Source organism: Tauraco erythrolophus, chromosome 2 (genome assembly GCF_009769465.1).
Source record: "Tauraco erythrolophus isolate bTauEry1 chromosome 2, bTauEry1.pri, whole genome shotgun sequence".
Taxonomy (NCBI): domain Eukaryota; kingdom Metazoa; phylum Chordata; class Aves; order Musophagiformes; family Musophagidae; genus Tauraco; species Tauraco erythrolophus.
In genome coordinates, this window is record NC_141466.1 from 101,419,755 (window position 1) to 101,440,005 (window position 20,251).

Consider the following 20,251-nt stretch of genomic DNA (forward strand, 5'->3'; position numbering starts at 1 on the left):
GTAGAGCAAGATGCAAGTTTTTCCTCAAGGATAGTGAAAGCTCATGCAACTGCACCTTCCATGTACAAACAGAGAAGTGACAGTGGAAAAGACAGGAGGTAGCTGAGTACTTCAGTTGCAGGGATGGTAAAGCTGCGTATTGCCCCAGCTCCTCCAACCAGTGGTCTGAGAGCAACCTGAGACCTTTCCCGGCACTCATGCTGTTCAGGATCTGATAAAGTGGGAGATCTGAGCAGTCCCTATGCTACCAAGTTCTTTCAGGTGATTACATTATAAGCAAAATGTCTTTATGTACTTTCTCTGAAGAGGCTTAATTTGAAATACGATTAATTAAGAGATCCAGACTATCATGCAAAGTATGGAACAGAGGCTCTTGTCAGTGCAGTCTGGGATGCAAAAAGCCATGAGGAATCCTGTCCCTGGGTGGCTTTTGTCTTCCTTCAGAAGCTATGACGGTCCCAAAACTTCCACTCTGTGCTGACACCAGAGCAGTGCCTGCTTTTCAGTTGTTCCTACTGGTTAAAATGAATTTGAGTAAGCACAGATGCAAGACTGAAATCTTCCTGCCTCCTTTGTCAGTGTAGCTAATGCCCAGCTATGGTACCAAGAATCATTTCTGGTTTGATGCCTGTCAGTGTCTGTCATTCTGAGCTGATGCTGTCATGAATATTAAAATAATGGCTTTGGAATGTTTTATGCTTATTTTAAGGAAAAATTCTGATAACCATCACAATTTGAAGTTTTCTTTCTTTTTGCCTTCACTTACACTACTTTTATTTTTTTTTTTATTTATTAGTTCATAATTTGAAACCCGCAGATATTCGAGTGATTGGTGCCCTGGGAGATTCACTCACAGTAAGTATTGTTGTTAAAGCAAGTAACGAAAAAGCATTTCTGAATTTTTAACCTGAGAAATAGAATACATACAGTTACGCCCTATTGAACCAAACATATTTTTTACGTATTCTTTTCCATACTCCACTTTGACTGACTGGTAATCAAATCATGAATTTAATCTGAGTGCCCGGTTCCTGTTTAAAGTCCACAAGAGTGCCACACAAGGAAGAGCTGCAAGATTAGATTGCACAGCAGCAAAACCAGCTTACTAGAGTGAACTTGCAATAATTGCTTTTCTTTATTGATTCTAGGCAGCTCCCAAAGTACTGGTCTTCAAAGCTGCTAGTAAGCAGCATAAATAGAAAGAAAAAATTCTGAAGCTAATTGTGTGTGTGTGTGTGTGTATATATATATACGATAATACCAAAGACTATAAAGCCATGTCCATTCACACTGAATAAATATTTGAGTAAAATTCTAATAAATCATCAGGTGTGTCAAGTATAACTTATCTTGAGTATTTTTTTTTTTTAACACTATTCCTGGAACTACATAAAATCATTACCCCTAAACTGGCTGCGATTCTCCAATCAGTGACAACTGTTTTGTTGCTCATATCATAATTCATGTGTTCTATGCTAATTACCACATTAAATCCTTGTAGTCTCCTTTCTTGGGGAAACTGGGGAAGGGAAGACATAAAATCACCATACTGCTTTTTAATATGAGGAACATTATAATAACATATTCACTCAGGACTACTGCTATCTTATTTATTCCCTATGTAAATTTAGAATTCTGTGAATGTTTTGAGCATTCTCAACCAATTTTCCCTACTTGATCTAATCAAGAAGTTGATAGAACATGGTAATTCACTGAAGCAGAGTTAAAATATCCTCAGCCCTTGATCCCCTTGACAACAAGAATCTGTTATATTTTGGGAAGGTGATGTAGCTTGCTCCATTAATATATTCTTTAATTATTTTTCACTAAGATCAGTCAGCAAACTAGTTACTGTAGCAATTCTTAATTTCTGAAGGTGAGCTCCTCTTCTCTTCTGCTTTTAGGCAGGTAATGGGGCAGGATCCAGACCCTATGATATTCTGGATGTCCTGACTCAATACCGAGGTCTTTCTTGGAGGTGAGTCCCAGGAATTCCCCCCCTCTAGTGACAGGGAATCCATTTTCTTTGATTTTGACACATGTAGCTGTTTTTGTAGCAAATGGAGGCTTGTGGAGAGTGAATTTGACTTTGTTTTGCATGGTTATGCTATTACTTATGATAAAAAAAATATTCAAACTAATGGCTATCTAGAGGATGATGCAGCATGGCTGGAACAGGCCTGGGTACACAGATGAAACCAGGTCCTTGTTAAGACCTCATGGTTGTAGCTATTGCAAAGGGGACTTCTAGATCACAGTGGCACCGTTCTGCATTTCTGTCCCTGCTCTTTCTACATCCTGCCTGCTCTTTCCCACTGTGACTCACGTCACCCATTTGTGTCATTTAAAATCAATAGTCTACAAAAAGTCAGAATGGGATCTTTATTGCTGCTGCTGTTTCATATACAGTGCTTACCTTGACCCTTTCCTGGTATTACTTACATCATGCAGAGCAGTTTATCAGAAAGTATGAGTCGGTAGACTTTTACATATGCAGCACTGTATTAGACAGGTCAAAAAGCCACTCTGAAGAAAGGCAATCATGTTCACTTGTTATTCTGCAGCTGTATTATTTAACACCAAACCTGTCAGGCTGATTTTTTGTTCATCATTTGTTACCCATTTGAGCCACTGCAGCTCTGTAAGAGGTTTAAACAGGTACTAAAACACTTCAAAATACTCTGTACCAAATTAAAGGGAAGCTATAGAGGTGTTGTAAGTCCAGCCTTTTATATTTTGGTCTTTAATAATATTCGACTGACATTTGGGGAGAAAGCACTCTCTATAGCATGAAGGAAGGTAACCAGCACAGAGACAGATGGTGAATTTTACCAGTCTAGTAGTATTCTTCCAGTTGAGTGAAATGGGGGGGAAAGTGTTGAGTATACTTATCACTCTGAAATATCTGCTTTTAGAACTTGTTGTTATGGATACAAAGGATTTGTTAACTAAAAATGGAAGTAATAAATATTTTAATAAGGACAATAATAGCAAAGATGGTAGCTTTTAAAAATTCTCATTTCTGTCAGCTAAATTTCAACATATGCCAAAACAAGTGAGAGAATTGAAAGGGCTTTTAATATAATTGCAATTATTGTGACAGAGTCTCTGACTTCGTGACCCCATTAGCATGCACGCAAGGAGCTTGCCTTGACTTAGTCCCACCACCAGAGAACGTGCTGTGTACGTGTGTAGAAACCCCATAATGGAGAGCTCTCTTCCTTATTCCACTGCCTTATCAAGTCTATCATATCTTGAAACATTTTTTTCTTTTTCTTTCTTTTTAACAGTGTTGGAGGAAATGAAAACATAAGCACAGTCACGACATTAGCAAGTAAGTGCCTTTTTCCGTAAACTTGATAAGTATCTAGAGCTGTTTATTAAAACAGCTGTCGCTATAAAAGAAGACATGAAGAAAGATTTACAATTTGTAGCATGAGGGAACCAACCTCTTTGTATTCATCGTCCAGCGCTGAGTAAAAGTTGCATAACCACCAGGCTGTAATTTGCTGTGCATGACTTCACTATGTATTTTGTAATTCGTAGGGGTTTGGTTGTTTCAGTACTCTTCTGTTGGTTTTAGTTCCATCCAAAACACGTTGGGGATAGACCTTAGATCATAGCCTAAAGAAACTATTTTGACTGTATGAGCAAGTTGTTTTAGGCAGGAGCAGAATCGCGTTACAAGATGGTATTTTACATGCTTTTTGGAGGTCAGGGCATTTTAGATCTGGAGTGTTTGTAAGGCTAGTTTGTAACCTAAGATCTAGAAAGGAATCCTCAGTCTTTGGGGTTAGTACATCTGGGGAAATCAGACTAAAGGTTTTGATTCCAACCTATCTGCAGTTACAGTATTGACAGCATGAGAATCTCCTGACTGAGTGTAGGGTTACTGAGCCTCACTTACCAGCCAAAATGGCATTGCTAGCCAAGATGATCACCTTAGGTCATAAGACATCTGAATTAATGGATATCAGAAATATTGAAGGCAAGGAAATAGTTGTATGGTGACAAATCTTCACGTTCATTATACTTTAATTTTTTGATAGGTATCTCTTTAATAGTCTTTTACTAAGATTTGATCTTTGTAACCTCATTTGTTAACTGCTGAAGTAAGCAACATGTCAGAGTTCTGTCTTTTTCTGCAGATATTCTTCGTGAGTTCAACCCATCCCTGATAGGGTACTCCACTGGCACTGGAAGGGAGACTACAGATAATGCTGCACTCAACCAAGCTGTGGCAGGGGATAAGGCAGAGTAAGAGGAAAACTCTTTTTATTTTAATAGCTGATTTTTCTTTAAAACTCAGTTCTAGATAAAAAAAAAAAAAGACTCAAACCCCAGATTTTAGCAGGAGTGCAATTAAGCTGACAGTCAGGCCCAAAAATATTTCTTTAGCCCATCTCTAGTGTGAAGGCCAAGAAATGTGATGGGGACTTTGCAGTGTTTCTAATCTATATCAAATAAATTAGCAGCACAAGTGATGCTCTCTCTAGCATTTTCAACCAAGAAGCCCAAAGCACTTTATAAGTGCTAGTCAGAAAGCTTCGCATTCCTATTGTGAGACAGGAGAAAACCATCCCCATTTTATAGGAGGCATGTTCAAATTCTCTTGTCAGTAGGACCAAGAGTTCATGTAGAGAAACTAAAACAGAGAAAATTGTGAATTGCTTATGGTTAGTCTGTGACTGAGAATTACCTAGAGACAGCTATGCTCTGTCTTCAGTGAAATTCGTATCATATCTTTTTCTCTGGGGAAAACTTCTTTTGAGGCGTGCCTCAGTGGCTTGAGGCCATGTAATAAAACGGATACACACACAGATGCTTCAGCGATACATGTATCAGTAGCGTCTGTCTGATGTTGAGAAGGAGCAAAGTGTGTTTATTTTGTGGTAGCAGAGTATATTTTCTGTGTAGTTTGTAAAAGTGTAACTATGCACCATTTGCAAAGTGGTCAAGTGCCTGTCAATGATAATTGTTTTCTCACTTTTTTCCCCATCACTGTCTCAAAATATAGCCTTTTTTAGGTATCATACTTCTCATTCAATGAAAACTGGACTTTGCCAGGTTTTTTTAGCCATTATGTGAGGGAAGTCCATTTATCAGCTTTCCTCTTTGCCTTGCTAGTTTTGCTGGATTCTTTTTTTTAAATTTTTATTATTTTACTTTTATGATTTTATTTTTCTTTTACTTTTAGGAATGTTCCTGCACAGGTTAGAAGACTTGTGGACCGAATGAAGAATGATTCTGTGAGTTTGTCCTCAATATGTTTAGAAAGATGAAGTTATGTCCCGTCATTGTTTTCTAACAGACCAACAGCAGATGCCAAACGTTAAAGCTATGGGTCTAGCAGTGTACCATGTAATATTCCCCAGTGCAGAGTGCGAGTCAGTACCAAATAATCTATAGCTTTGTCTTAAATGAATTTGTACCAGCATGTGATAGTTACTATCAAACCCAGATAATTGTAATCCCCTTATCATTTTTACTGCAAGCAACTGGTAAAGTCATCGCTGTTGCTTCCCCTCCCAACCTACGTCACGCTGTAAGACGACAGGACATTTTCTCTGCTAGGATTTTGCTGTGGTACTATTAACTATCTTGTAAGCATGTGGTTTTGCCAGCAGTGATGACGTGCTAGGATGTTGGGGGCAAGCTTTTCAAGTGGTGAATCACGTGGAGTGAACGTGCAAAGTGAGGAAAGGACTTGTTTTCTTTAAAAACAATTTAGTCCCTTCTTTCACTTAGTCATCAACTGATTTGACTTACTCATTTGTTGTTAGGAATTATTTGATTAATAGTCTGTAAAACACATATTAGGCTGAGGATTGCTTGCATGTTTTCACCTCAACTACTGCTTTGAATGTTTGCTATTTGTAATTTGACAAATGTGCTATGCAATCAGTGACCAAAGTTACATGATATTATTTTGGCTTTCCAATTGTGCATTTGGAAAGCCGTCAAAAAGCTTTCAAGATAACTGTGTGTGTATGTCTAGTATAAATACTCTGGTGAATACATATTGGCAAAGATATTTGCAGTACCTTCCTTTTCGGTTCACTCACTTGTAAACAAGGTTTCACTCTGATAGCTGTATCTGAAATGAGATTAAAAGGGATAGCAGCTAACAATGAAGTGGTTGGATGGTTTTCATTCAGATCATTCAAGGCTTCTAAGTACTACTCTGCCATACTTATCAGCTTTGAAACATCACATGGCAGAAACGAATGCAAATATCTCTTATTTAACTGATAAACTCTTTTTATTTAACAAACTTCTTTCTAACTAGAAAGAATGTTCATATATCATACAGGTCATACATCTTTGATATAAGAGCTCCTTTCTTCCTCTTTTTAAAACACCTTTTTAGTGCAGGAGGAAAACTGTCCCCTCTGTTAATTTGGATAAGTACATTTTGAGACCAAGCTACTGAACAGTATGTTTACCAGCTGGGATATGTTGCCTTCTGCGTTTGAAGATAGGTGGTTTTAAACCACTTGAAGCTGATATGTTATTGCTGCTTCTCTTAGTGGTATTTTGCCTGGAAAGTGAAGTGTTAAGATACTGAATACAACATCAGCTACACAGTACTAAGCATGTTTGAACCTTTCCTCAAAGCTAAGAAGGTGTATGTTTACTGAAGCTTAATTACCTTGCATTAGCTAGCCCTTTGCAAAATCCTTCCAGAGGAAAAAGTGCTACAATTTTTAACCGGTATTGTTAGATAAAGTTAACATTGCCCTTCTGTTCTTTGCAGTTTGTCTCACAGCAAGACTGAAATATATTGCACTCCAAGGTTTTCCAGCAGGGTAGCTGCATTATTTATGACACAGTAAAACATATACCATCATTTTTGCAATGAAGATGTATTCTTAGAACTGCAGGAGGAGTCACTCAGTCTATACAGAAGATATTGCTAAGAAAGCATACAGATGGGTTTTGAGCAATAGTTTTCTGAAGCAAATAATTTTTCATAGTACTACTGATACTGTAAACCTTATTTAGATCATAGCAGTTTCTACACTTCAGTCATGACTACAAATTCATTTTTGTTGTGAATGCTTAGAGAACTATAACCAGGCACCTTGAGAAATGTTAAATTTGTGTTTAGCATGTTGCCTGCCTTCCTCCTCTTTCTTTTATTTATCTTTTTCTTTCTTTTTGTCTTTTTCTAAAATTAATAACTTTCATTCCATCTCCTTCTGTGTGCAGAGAATAAATTTGCAGACTGACTGGAAGCTCATAACACTTTTCATAGGAGCAAATGACATATGCCAATTCTGCAACGATCCAGTAAGTTCCCTGCTGCCTGCAGCGTGAACTGGCCCAGCCTGGGCATACGGTCTCTATGCATTGTACTGGGTGAGAGGGCAGAACTCATTGGGTGAGACCAAAATAAGGTAGGTCTCATTTGTGCAGCTCTGGAATGTAACCATACTGAGACCTTCAGGTTGTTCAGCCTGCTTTATAAAGATAAACCAAGTGATATCTTTAGAACACCCGTAAATTACATAATTGTGGCTACTTTGTCTTGCTGTTAACCAAGATAACTGTCTGTTATCTAGTCACTTTACTACCTGTAGATAAACGGTCAAGGGTTTTTATTCTTCATTGCCTGGTGCACAGTCACACTCCTAAGTCTCACTCAGTGCTCTCTTACCAGTTTCAGTGCTATGGGAATGGTTCTACCCACAGCTCATGCTGATGCAATTATATATAATGTAGTATATAATGTATATACATACTGTATATAGTCTTTGATATGTGTGAGTACAGAGTAGGTGAAAGGCTGTGGCAGACTCCTCATGTAGTGATGAGTCTTACCTACTTACAAGCAGCAGAGCACATGCTTTTGATTCTGCGTGATGAATTTCAGACCAGGAAAAACAGTAAAATGGCACGATAAGATGGTTATAAAACAAGGAAGGAACAAATGAACCGTTCCTACCTTCTGCTCCTGACCCAGACACAAAATGGTAGTCGCACATGAGTGAGTGGGTGGCACAGAGAGAGCACGTCTGCATCCAAAGATCACAGTGATACTTCCTTCAAGTTGCACAGCTACAGATAGTGCCAACCACAGTGCTCTTGGTGAGCTGTGATTTAAGAAATGAATAAGGGAACTGAGCTGTCTAGTTTTGTAGAGTAGGCCAGTGAGGCTGTCAATGAACTTCTGCTTGAAATTAAATCAAAGAGAATTAAGGCTGAAAATAAGACAGACGTTTCTCATAGAGAAGTTTATTTGACTGTCGAATAATTTCACAAGTGAAGAAAAAAAAGTTGGATTAACTGAGACCATTAAATTAGAGGGTTCAAACCACTCAAATGGAACAGGGAAATTTCACTGCCGAGAGGCAAGTATATAAAGTGATTTCACTTCCAGATAAGCGCCTAAGCTTTTGCCAATTATTATTTGTGGCAGGTAAGGATCACATGGGAGACGTTGCTAATATTCCATACAGCAGCAGCAAACTTACTTTTACACAAGCTTACTTTTACACTGGCTTTCAAGATCAGCCCGAGCAAGCCTTGGGATGGAGGATGTTATGATGCCCGATAATACCCCCTGAATTTGCTCCCTCACTGGTATCCAATGGCCGCTTGGTCTTTGCTTGCTAGTGAGATATCTGTGATGTGAAAGTAGGAAAGCAGAGACAGGACAATTTTGCCTATGACTCTATTACTCTTGACCCAAGAATTAGAAATAATGAATGCTACTGTGAGAGACTCAAACGACTCCCTGTTGTTCCTGCTTGAGTAAACTGATTGATAATAAAATTCAACCCTCTTGCTTCAACAGGTACACTATTCTCCTGAAAACTACACCTACAATATACAACTAGCTTTGGACATGCTTCACCAAGAGGTAAAACAAACTTTTCTAGTATGTGGGATGGGGGATTGTGTTCTGTTTGTAAAGTGGTCATTGTTTATTGATTGAGAATTTAGTTCCTGGTTTTCATCTGCGGAGCACTGCTGTATGCAGAGATGCTAGCTTGCAGGAAAATCTTTGTGAAAGGCAGAAAAGGCCAGAGAAGTATTTTACTGAAGGAATAAGGATGTGCTCGGTTCTAGCTGATATGCTATGGACAAATAACGTAAAAAAGTATGGTAACAAATTTGAACAAACATACGGTATTCAATGGCTAGAAAATGCTTAGTTCATTATACTGCAAAATACTGCAAATAAGTACGTTTTCGTGGTCATTGAGAGAGATTCTGATATTCCAGATGAGGGTGAGAATGATGAGAGTACTCAAAGAGTTAGCAGTGTTTGAACTGTGCTGCTGCCTGTAACAACTCATTTTGGACCTTTTTGAAGATGTCATTTTCAAGTGACCAGCCATCAGCATTTAAAATAGAACTAGGCAGTACAGGCAGGGGATGTAATTTAGTATTGTTTGTATGGGGGATTAATTATTGAGAAAGTACTTTGAACACCTCTGTTTTAAATAATGCAAGCTGCCTGAATCAGCAGCTGCTACCTGAGGTCTGCTCTGGCTGTGCAGGTACAAAGACAACAGTCTGTGCTCCAGGCATTGGATATAGGTTTGTTTATTCCCTTGGCAGGTTCCACGGACGTTTGTGAATCTGGTGACAATGCTTTCCATAGAAAGACTCCGGGAGCTGCATGCATCAGAAAACAATACCTGCCCAAAGCTGCTCATGAGGTTTAAAGATGACTTATGTTACAGCTCTCACTGTTGCTCACAGAAGGCTGCAATGTCTTCTTGGGAAACTTTTTCTTAAAGGGAAAAGGTTCTGAGAGAGTTTCAGACCACCCAACACTTTCCTCCATGTATGCACACATACCTACATGTTGACTTCAACACAACATTTAGAAACACCTGTCTGTGTGTCACTGTCTCTTTATCTGAGCCCTGCTGTCACCACTTTTTGTGGAGGTGCCATTTTAAGGACGTATCCCTTTATGCTGCAAGGGAGCTCAAGCCAGTACAGAAAGAGCTCGGCTGTGCATTCTTTGGGCAAAGACAGTCAAGAGATTAAGACACAGGGTTTTCTTAGTCGATCACTTCAAACTAGCTTTATTTACACATTTACCTTTCTGCAGTCTTAACACTCTCCCTTTTGCTTCTGTAGTTTCCAAACTCTGTAACCTCATTGCTGGTTATTAGTTTTACTGTTAATTAGTCTCTCAAGTAGATGTCTGGGATGCTTAATCATGCTACCTGTTGCCTCGCGGCTCAACAATCCTCCCAGCTCACATGAATCTGCCACTGAGGTGGCAGGTTTGTGCCTCTGAGCTTCTGGTGACTCAGGTAGGGTCCAACGCGTCCCTCTAGACTTGCTCCTGGCAGGACTTGCTTGAGTGAATCTCTGCTTTTCTGAACTGACAGGCAGAATAACTTTGTGCTGTGAATGTAGGCAGCCATTGCTCCTCTTGCTGCTTGGGCCAAGGGGCTGGTACCGGATACCATCAGCATGGACTGTAAGAGTTAGCTTGGAGGACAAAATCATGGGACAACTACAGAGTCTCCCATATCCAGCTGTCTCACTGAAACATCTGCTTTGAATCCATCCCTGCAGTGTGAGGGACTTGGCAGCTGCTGACAGGGGAAGTGCAGATGCCTGAAGGACCCCATGAAAGAAGGTGGTTTTACAGGAGGAACATAGATGCAACCCTCGTGCTCTGATTTAAGGGCTCTCTGGTGGCTGTCAGGGGGAAATCAGCTTTCAAACTCACAGTGCTGGTGCCTCCAATAACCAGTTGTAGTTTTTTTTTTTTAAAAAACAAAGGTTACAGGCTAGAGTGCATATATATCTTAAGACTCTAATCATTGAACAAGGATAGTTAGTGGAGCCTTTGAGATTAGATTATCTCAAGAGACCTGTAACTTTTCCCCATCATTTCGGGTGCCATGCTGAATTTAACATTTGCCTGTCTGGCAGCAAACCAAATTTACAAGGTACTTGGCAGACTCTGTGTGGGAATAATAAATGCCATGCTACTAATTTGAAGAAAAACCTGAAGGAGGCTTTTGCTCTTGAAAGCTTGTCTTTTTTTTTTTTTTTTTCTGAGAGTAACAAATAACTTATAAAGAGATTACATCTCCATTAATTTTGCTTTGCTTATATTACTGAAATGTTTCTGAATACCCAGTTTAGGTTTGTATTACCTTTCATATAGATGTATTGTAAAAGTAAAATCTTATTTTTTTAGTTGCTCTCCCTTAAGAAAACTTTGGATGTGGTAGGGCTCTGTATATACTTTATACATCTCAACTGCATCTCTATAGGAGGTATTGCTCTCTCAGGGATGCTTTGCTGTGAGCTCATGACAGGATTTTTAAAAGGAGTCCTTTTTATCATTTAGATTTGTCAAGTAATAATGAGGTGTGCCCAGGAAGAGGGAGCATCAGAAGAAAAAAAAATCATGTGCTAGAGGGATCAAAATTTCAGAGAGAGATAAAGGCGGCCAACATGAGTTCACAGAAACTTAAAATGCCTCTGGTTGGAATGGCTCTCTAAGGATGGAGATTCCAGCAGCAATCTTGACATCTATTTTGATGCTCTGCCATCCTCCATGTGAAACACCCTGCAACTTGTGACCCACTTAGTTGATTAGAATGAATTTGTGGAAACTCTATCTTGAAGGATGTTTGCATAGTTCTGCTGAAGCAAATCATGTTGCACAGGTGTACTTAACGAACTGTTTTTGTAGTGGGTTGGACCCAAGTGTCAACCAAGCACCCACACAGCTCCTTGTTCACCTTGCCCCAGTGGCATGGGAAAACGAGGAATGTGAGCAAGAAAACTCATAGGTCAAAATAAAGATGGACAAATCACTTACCAAGAACTGTCACAGGGAAAACAGACTTGACTTTGGGGAATTTAACTTAATTTATTGTCCATTAGAATAAATATTTAATTACGGATTCAGGTATCAGGAATCAAAAAAAAACCCCAAAAATATAAACACTTAAAGCACCTGTCTTCCCTTGTTCCCAGGCTCAACTTCACTTCAGTCACTTCTTCTCCCTCCTTACTACTGCTGCAGGATACCCTCAGTCCTCACCTTCAGTGAGGCATGGGCAGCACAAGGGGTCAGGGTCTGGATGTAGCGGTTTTTCAGTGCCATTCCTTCCTTCCAGCTCTTGTCCTGTGCTTTGGCATGAGTCCTTCAGATGTGCTGCTCCATCCTGGGCTTGTCCACAGGCTGCAGTCTCTTCAGACATGCACCTGCTCTGCCATGGAGCACCTCCTCCTCACTCCCGCTGCTGTTCTCTCCTCCTCTCCCTCTCTGATGTTTTCTGCCCTTTTTTAAACAGGTTTTCGCAGAGATATCACCACCTTCGCAGACAGGCTCAGCTGTGCCCTGTGATGGGTCTGTTGGAGCTGGCTGGAACCTGCTGTGTCCAGCACGGGCAGCCCTAGCCTCTCCTCACAGAGGTCACTCCTGCTGCTAAAAACTTGCCGTCAGCACCCAGTACTGTTTTTTTTGCTTGCGTGGAGACTTTTCCTCACTTCGTGTTCGTTAATTTATCCCTAGTAAATGTGTTTCTGCTCAAGAATCAGGGCTATGTAGAAAGTGAGAGATCAGTGCTAATGTTCCTATTGAGCGGCCTTTCAGAGAAATCCTTCTGGGAGAAGCTTTTAACCCTGTGGCTTGTCAGCTTTGGAAAGGTGGGGTGGGGAAAAGAGGAGCAGATCTCAGCACAGTTCTCTCGTCCCACAGGCTCTTGTGCCCTTGTGTCATAGACCCTGAAGACAATTCCAATGAGTTCAAGAAGCTGGTCTACTTTATCAGAATGTATCAGGTAAGGCACAAGGCACTTGTTACAGGTTTAATGTCATCCACCTGTTCTCGCGATTATCGTTTTGTTCTCCTGGGAATAATAAACAAACAATTTTATCAATAGTAGCAGGATCTGTGGGAAGTAACTTCATCAAGGGATGATGAAGGGACTGATCTTTGGAGGTGGGGGACAGTTTGCATTTGTTTTAATGACCTATTTGTAGTTGAGATGTAAAAAAAAATATAAAAATGGTGAGGGAGAGATGGGAGTAGGCTCAAGATCTTTATAGCTCTGATTCACTAAAAGAACAGCACAGATGAAGAAAAACTTGTTAAAGAGCATAGAAAGTAGAGTATGGCAGAGTGCCAGCAGTTTTTCTGTCGCTTATCTCGTTGGAGATCGGATTAAGTCAAAGAACATAACTCAGGAACAAACTTGGGTATGGGATGTCAGCCAAATCAAAAACGCTTCAGTGGTTCTGGAAGAACATCTTTTTGACAGAAAATCTGCCCATGTCAGTCAGGCAGCCATTCCCAAGTTCCATCTCTGCAAAGAAGCCCAGGACACATGTCTCAGAGAGACAGCTGCATTGGCTGCCTGGTGTGAGCTGGAAACCATGGCCATGTCTGGTTTTCTGCACTAGGGAGGAGGAACCCCTGGGTGAGATGTAAATGGATGAAGAGACTCGATGAGCTGAATGTAAAAGAAGGAATGGTGACAACTTTTCTTTGACTTTTTAGGAGAGAACCCGTCAGTTAGTGGAAAGTGGAAGGTATGACACTACAGATGATTTCACAGTGGTTATGCAGCCGTTTCTGAGGAATGCAAGCATGCCAAAAACACAGGTAAAAACAACGAAAAAACCTCCTCTACATTAAATCGTGGTGCAATTCCACTGACTTTTCAAAATTGTCTTGGCTGTAAATGTGACCAGCAGTTTTCTGGCCTGATAATTATTATATTCAGTTGAGTTAATATCCAAAATTGCAGTAGATGCTTATGGAATAACTTGGAGATAATGAGGAACAGAATACAGACCTTGAAAACATGATTTTCACTTCACTGCAATTAGATGACCATGCAGTAGATATTTAGTTCAAAGTCTTCACCAGGGAGCACTCAGCCTGTATATCCCATGCATCACAAAGTCCCTTCCAGTACTGTACTATTTTTAATATGAAAGCCCACATGCTTCAAAAGACTATAATGTGTGAATCTCAAGGGACATAAAGAATACAATCAACATCTCTGCCCAGGTATTCTGCACCCAGAGTCATAGTGGTCTATATTCCTTATTACTTTGGAAATCCTATATTAAAAAGCTTTTAAAAGGCTCAGTTCTGAGTTAGTAGCATTCTCTAGCCCAGTTTAATTCTCTTAGCGTCAGAGGCCTTTGCAGCTACTTCAGTTTGAAGTCAGTTGGGATGTCTTGCTGGAAGAGAGAGAGGATAATGCACAGCTTGTTGCGTGTTTACCGCCTCTGTGACAGCATCCCTCTTGTTCTCTAGGATGGGTTGCCAGACAGTTCATATTTTGCCCCAGACTGTTTCCACTTCAGTCAGAAGTGTCATTCCCAGGCTGCACGTGCTTTGTGGAAAAACATGGTAAGATTTTTAAAGGTTGTATAGATCGCTCCTTGTCCACTCCATCCCTGGCAGCAAAAAAAAACCCCAAAACAGGGAGCTATTATATAGCTAGCCCTATCTCTTCTGAACCCTTAATTGTGAAGGAAAAGAGCGAACATGTGAGGAAAGATCATCTGAACAGTTAAACCAGTCGTATCAAACCGGTAAATCTCAGGGTATGTTAAGGCTGAGGGTGTTGAGACTTCTCTCAGGGAGATGATGCCTGTCTGGCATGGTGTGTCAGGCCACATTCATGGTGTATGGCAATTAGCCTCTTCAGTTCGCAAGCAGCAGTATGTGGAGATGGCTGCCCATGTGGGTGCAGTGCACCACAGTTGTCTTGCTGTGCCGCAGAGGGGTTTCCAGTGGCTGGTAGCACAGCAGTTCCTGTTGCTCTCTGATACTCATTCACTTTTCTTCTATGCATCCTCCTTTTCCCCTACAGCTGGAACCCTTAGGGGAGAAGACAGATAATGAGCGAATAGACAATGAGATTGTTCTCACATGTCCAAGTGAGGTAAGGTACAACAGTGTCTGTGTGTGGAGTTGCTGAGGATGGCTAGGAGTCTGCATGAGCCTTTACCAGCTACCTGGATCACTGTTTCCATGAGGAGGGTCTGACTGTTCCCTGTGTGTTTTGTGCCACTGCCACCAGTGGCAGTATGAGCACTCCCCCATGAGATGAAGAACTCCACACGGAGCGACAGAGCTCCAGCAGGGTAAACAGAACAACACTGGCACCAGTCAGCACAGCTCTGCAGAGGCCACTGGGACTACCTTGCAGTGGGACCACAAGCTTCTTGTTAATCACGCACAGCTGGGTCTCAAGCACATTCTGTAAGTTCTGACTGCATAAAAATAGTGCCCCAGGCTTACACTGTTGTATGGATTTCAAAACTGCCATTTTTTTCTTTTCTTTTTCTTTTCTTTTTTATTTTTTAAATCCCCGGGATTCACTTGCATCAAGTTGCTAATAATCTACAGACATCTGAGAACTGAAGGCTGGGGAGTGGAAATATCCATGTATTCTCCTGATGCTTTGCATTGACTCAGATTGCCTTATTTTGTAGGCTGAGCCATTCCTGAGGACATATAAGAACAGTAATTTCACATACCCTAACCAGACTTCAGTAAGTGTCAACACCACCATCCCACAGTTACTCTGATGTATCTCTTCCTGTATGGTAACCAAATAAGTTATGTTCTGCACCACGGGTGAAATCAGTCTGTGGCCAAAGGCATTTGGGAGGGTGAGTGTATGGCACAGAACAGGAAAGCACTCCTTGAGTTAGGCAAAATGCATCCAGAAACACCTGTAAGAACACATGCTCAGACAGCACGGTTATCAGTACAGGATGCTACTCTAATCTGAGCAATACTGCATATGACTATTGAATTGAGCAACCAAGACCTATCTCTGGTTAATTACATTCTTAGCAGGCTCTGGTTTATCTACTGACCTTTACTAGGAAGATCCTAGTTACTACTGACTGTATTTGCTAGCCAAATGCTATTCAGCTTTCTTCTTCTCTTTAGTATTATGGAAGCCAGCTGCTATGCGAGGACAGGTCTCCATCCTTCCCTCCTGCAACTTCAGGTAGTCTTGCCTGTTTTATGTTAAGAGGCTGAATTACCTTCAACTGTCCTTTAGGATGAATTTTTATTTTTGCTGAAATGACTACTGGACTGTGGAAAAGCCATCAGAAAAGATGTCATGTTTTTCAGCAACTGCTTAATAGATACAATGCCATACTGTCATGCAAGGTAACATTCTGACCAAGTAGCTCCACTTAACTACTGCCACTGGAGAATTCAAAACATCTCATGATAAAATCCAAATTTGTGTGCTGACATAGCCTATAAGTGATACCACCTAAATCTAGGGGAAGGAAACTGAAAATCCAGGTTCATGCATGTTAGTCTAGGACACAGCAGTATGCAGTTTTTCAAATAACTTCACATTGTCTTCTCCTTAGTCCTTCTCTGCCTTCTTACAGCTTTAATATGCTGTTCCCACTTCATCTAATACTGCGTTGTTTTACTGTCATCTTGGTGCTGGATATTGTTTGCGACTTACTGTTATCTGCTCCTTGCTCTTCTGACTTTCCAGTCCCAATGTTAACCTTTGAGATAATAGTACGCACATGCTGCTGCTACAACCATGTGAGACAAGTTGGAGGGAGCTCCCGTTTTATCACCTGGGTATTGCAAAAACATATCTGAGCATCAGAGTGCACAATAGCATGTTTCACATATACAGTGGTTAAAAAGAATAGCTATTTCCTATCCAGGTTCATCTACATCTCTTTGCTTTGCAGTGCATTCCCTAAAGCCGGCTGATGTGAAAATTATAGCAGCCCTTGGGGATTCTTTGACGGTAAGAAGACAGTGTTTTTACTGTTCTCTTGGTAAAGCTACAAATGTGTGCCTGCTCTGGAGGAGGGGAGATAGCTGTTGTACCTAGAAGCAAAGGAAGCAAAGATCCGTTCATTCATGGATGATAATAGATCTAGCAGCTAGAACAAGAAAGAAGGTGTCAATTCTCTAGCACTCTGTTCCCCCCACGCACATATTCACATGCATTTGAACTCAGGCAAAAAGACAGGCAAATCCTTTAAAGAGGTGCTTAAACAGTTTGCTGAATTGGAGACAGAGGAGATCAGATGCTGTTGAAACTAATGGGACGTAGCACAAGCCTTAGGTCACTGTGTTTTCAAAGTTGCTCTGAACAGGAACAGGCTGGTGAACCTGTTCTTTTGCCTCTGTTCTTTCAGGAACAGTGTGTGACTAAGGGATGCTGGATAATAGTATTTTATTCATTTTAGCGTTAATGAGATAAGGATGTACAGGGGTAAGAGCCCTCTGACTTTATCCATTTCAGAAGATATTCGGTCTTTTTATTGTCCCTGTTTTAATTCAGAGATAATTTCTTTATCAAGATGTAGCTCTTGCTGACGATGATTATTTTTGGTAGCCTAGAAGGAATATGTCTCAAGATCCAGATATCCTGTATTCCAATTATGTCTTTCTGCCTAATGTTTTCATACTGGTCAAAGACTGAAAGTCTTCAGCCAGCTCTAGGGAAGCACTAGGCAGAAAGACATAACTGGAACATAGTTTTCTCTGAATCTGAGCCTTAACAACAAAGATGATGTGTGTACAAGCCACGAAGCTTTTACAACCCTGTCAGGCATGCTACTAAAACTCCTACTCACAGGAGGCTACTGAAATAAATAGAAACATTTGAATGCAAGCCTGCCATATTGACAAATGAAAGATACTCTGTATATAACTGTGGTTGCCAGGACCCTGCAGGTGTTTCTGCTTCTAAGTATAGTCTGTAGGAACTGAGAATAAAATCTGCTTTCATAGAAAGTGCAGTGGTGCATTGCTGTCTCAGAGCTGCACTTGGCCTGTGCATATTTATTCTGAATGCCTGTCTTCCATTAATTCAATAAAGCTTATACACAGAAGAAAATGTAGTGTTATGGTTTAATCTGAGGTAGCAACAAAGAGTTTCCCTGGTCTTGGGCTGTACTTGAAGTACTATCTCATACCCAAATTTAGTATGAAACTATAGTATCACAGCTGGCAGGAGCTCTGCTTCGGTATCCTGGTGGTGATGTAGGAGAGATATAGTTGCTAGCTTGCCTCTTTCTTCAGAGTAAGTGTAGAGAGTGCTTTCTTCCTTGCTGTAGTACTACTCTAAATCCCTCCATTTAGCACAGTGTTTTTCAAATCGGTATAAAGATATTGTGGTGCTTTTTCCTGAGACATGTTTGTTTTCTCTGTTGAATTCATATAGTGTTTCTTACCATTAGCCGAAAAGTTTTTTGTCTGTTTGAGACGTTTTCGTCATTCTTGAGTAACGCAACCATAAACGAGTTATTCAGCTCATCTAGACTCATGAAAAGAAAGCCTTTGTTCTATGGCTCCATCATATATTTTGTGAGTCATATACAATATGATGCTTGAAAATAATTATGGAAGGTATTGATACATTCTTCAGGAGGAAGGTTGGGGAAAAGCCAGATGCCTTCTAAAGCTTTTGAAGAGACGCATTCAAAAGTAAATAAAATGACTATGTATGAATGACTGTTGAATTAGTAATTGTGCTTTAATTTTGCTTGGTTAATGAAAAAATAATGTCCAGGCTGGTACAGGAATTGCCTCAGATAGCCTCCTGGATTTGGGCACTGAATACCGGGGACTGTCTTGGAGGTAAGTCTTCAGCTGAGGTGAGGAGATGTGTATTCTTTCCTGTAAAGAATATTATTCTCTTCTGCATGTTTTGGGCTTTCAGCTGTCAGAAAGTTGGAAAAAAAAAAAAGTTGCTTCTCAGGCTAGTGTTTCTTGTGAAGATGTGTCAAGATCCAGGGTTTGTCACAAGGGTGACTTCACGGAAAATGTTTTCAGCAATGGATTTTAAGCTAGCCTTTGTCTTCTCTTATGCTTTCATCTTGGCTGCTTGTGACAGTTTGTATTTTTATGGTGGGATGGCAAGTTGGAAATCTACAAAACCGGAGAAAAATCACTGGAACGAACAAGTCAGAACTGGTTGCTTTTGGGACTTCTTCTCAAAGCTTTCTATTTCTGAACTTTTTGAAACACGATGGGAAACAATTTGTTTAAACAGAGAACTTTTACCATACGCCACATACAGTCATACAAGTCTAAATCTTTTGGGTGTGATGATGTAGCTCAGTTGATGTTGACTGACGCAATTCTGTGCAGTCCTAACCTGTCTCCATAAGCCAGAGTGTGGCCTCAGTGTGTCCCTCCAATTGAAAAGCTGGAGAGAACTTCCCCCTGTGCAGGAAGCAGAAGAGGAGAATGAGGAGCTGCTGTCGCAGCTCTCTTGTCACCCAGGGGCTGGCAGTTTGACACTGCCTTAGAGTGACTTCATGAGGCTGGAACTGGCCCCAAAGTTGGCCTTCTAATCTGCAGTACTTTAGGGCTTGATTGTTCAAGAACGTAGCTGTCTCAGGCATTTTTGTGCTATTTTATAATTGACTATACCCCTGTACAGCTGCAAGATCATTAAATTCTTTGGACAAGCAACTTTACCATTGAAACTTTGGCTGTTCTCCCCAATAGCACTTCCACTTTTGTCCTCTCCATGTAATCTGATAGATTGATAGTTACCAAATTAATCCCCTTTCACTTTTTCTCATGATGTGTGGTAGGTTTTCACTTTGCTTATTGTCTGTGTCCAGGTCAGGGATGAGTGACTGGGATTTCTTTTTCTTATTTTAGTATTGGAGGAGATGCGTCATTAGAGAATGTGACAACTCTACCTAGTAAGTAAATGCTTTGCTAGATCTAATTGGCAAGACTGAAGAGAGGGAATGGGCTGATTTCTGATATGTTTATAGAGAGCTCTTAAGTATCTCAAAGCTGTTTGAGTAATTAACAAGAACTAGCTTTCAAAGAAACAGTATCCTAGGACTAATGAATAAAAATTTGGCTTCATCAGTGAAGCTGAGAAGCAGCTAGAAATTCCCTTCCTTTTTTCTCCCTCTCCCTTCTCAAACTGCTTAATGAGTGTTATTTGAATTTCTAAATGAGCTTGCTATGTCCATGCTTGTGATGCAATTAACATTTGCTTTTAATAAGTATTCCACCACAGCTTTTTCAAAAAGAAAAGATGCTTTCATAAAGTTTACTTCTTTGGTAAATAAGGCTGACCACTCATATCTATAACCTGAAGGGCATAATTTCAACTTTCTTTTCACTGAAACATCCAACTTCTGATAGCTCAGTCTATTGTTAATGTAAAGCCACTGGAGTTTCAGTTTGGATCAGCTGTAATAATAAGCTTCCATTTGAAGAGGGTCAGTAAATGTTTTTTCTGAGCATTGTCCATTT

General features: G+C 40.3%; 1 protein-coding gene across 1 annotated transcript in view; it reads left to right on the forward strand.

Annotated features, from left to right (window-relative positions):
- Positions 1-20,251, forward strand: part of PLB1 (phospholipase B1) — an 81,027-nt gene that overhangs the window by 25,051 nt on the left and 35,725 nt on the right. Inside the window, exons 18-34 of the mRNA XM_009980301.2 lie at positions 797-855; positions 1,905-1,978; positions 3,291-3,334; positions 4,149-4,257; positions 5,198-5,249; positions 7,213-7,293; positions 8,801-8,866; positions 9,571-9,671; positions 12,698-12,779; positions 13,499-13,603; positions 14,267-14,362; positions 14,829-14,900; positions 15,454-15,513; positions 15,920-15,980; positions 16,702-16,760; positions 18,537-18,604; positions 19,640-19,683. Coding sequence (XP_009978603.2) covers positions 797-855; positions 1,905-1,978; positions 3,291-3,334; positions 4,149-4,257; positions 5,198-5,249; positions 7,213-7,293; positions 8,801-8,866; positions 9,571-9,671; positions 12,698-12,779; positions 13,499-13,603; positions 14,267-14,362; positions 14,829-14,900; positions 15,454-15,513; positions 15,920-15,980; positions 16,702-16,760; positions 18,537-18,604; positions 19,640-19,683 — 1,233 coding nt within the window. The remainder of the gene's footprint in view (positions 1-796; positions 856-1,904; positions 1,979-3,290; positions 3,335-4,148; positions 4,258-5,197; positions 5,250-7,212; positions 7,294-8,800; positions 8,867-9,570; positions 9,672-12,697; positions 12,780-13,498; positions 13,604-14,266; positions 14,363-14,828; positions 14,901-15,453; positions 15,514-15,919; positions 15,981-16,701; positions 16,761-18,536; positions 18,605-19,639; positions 19,684-20,251) is intronic.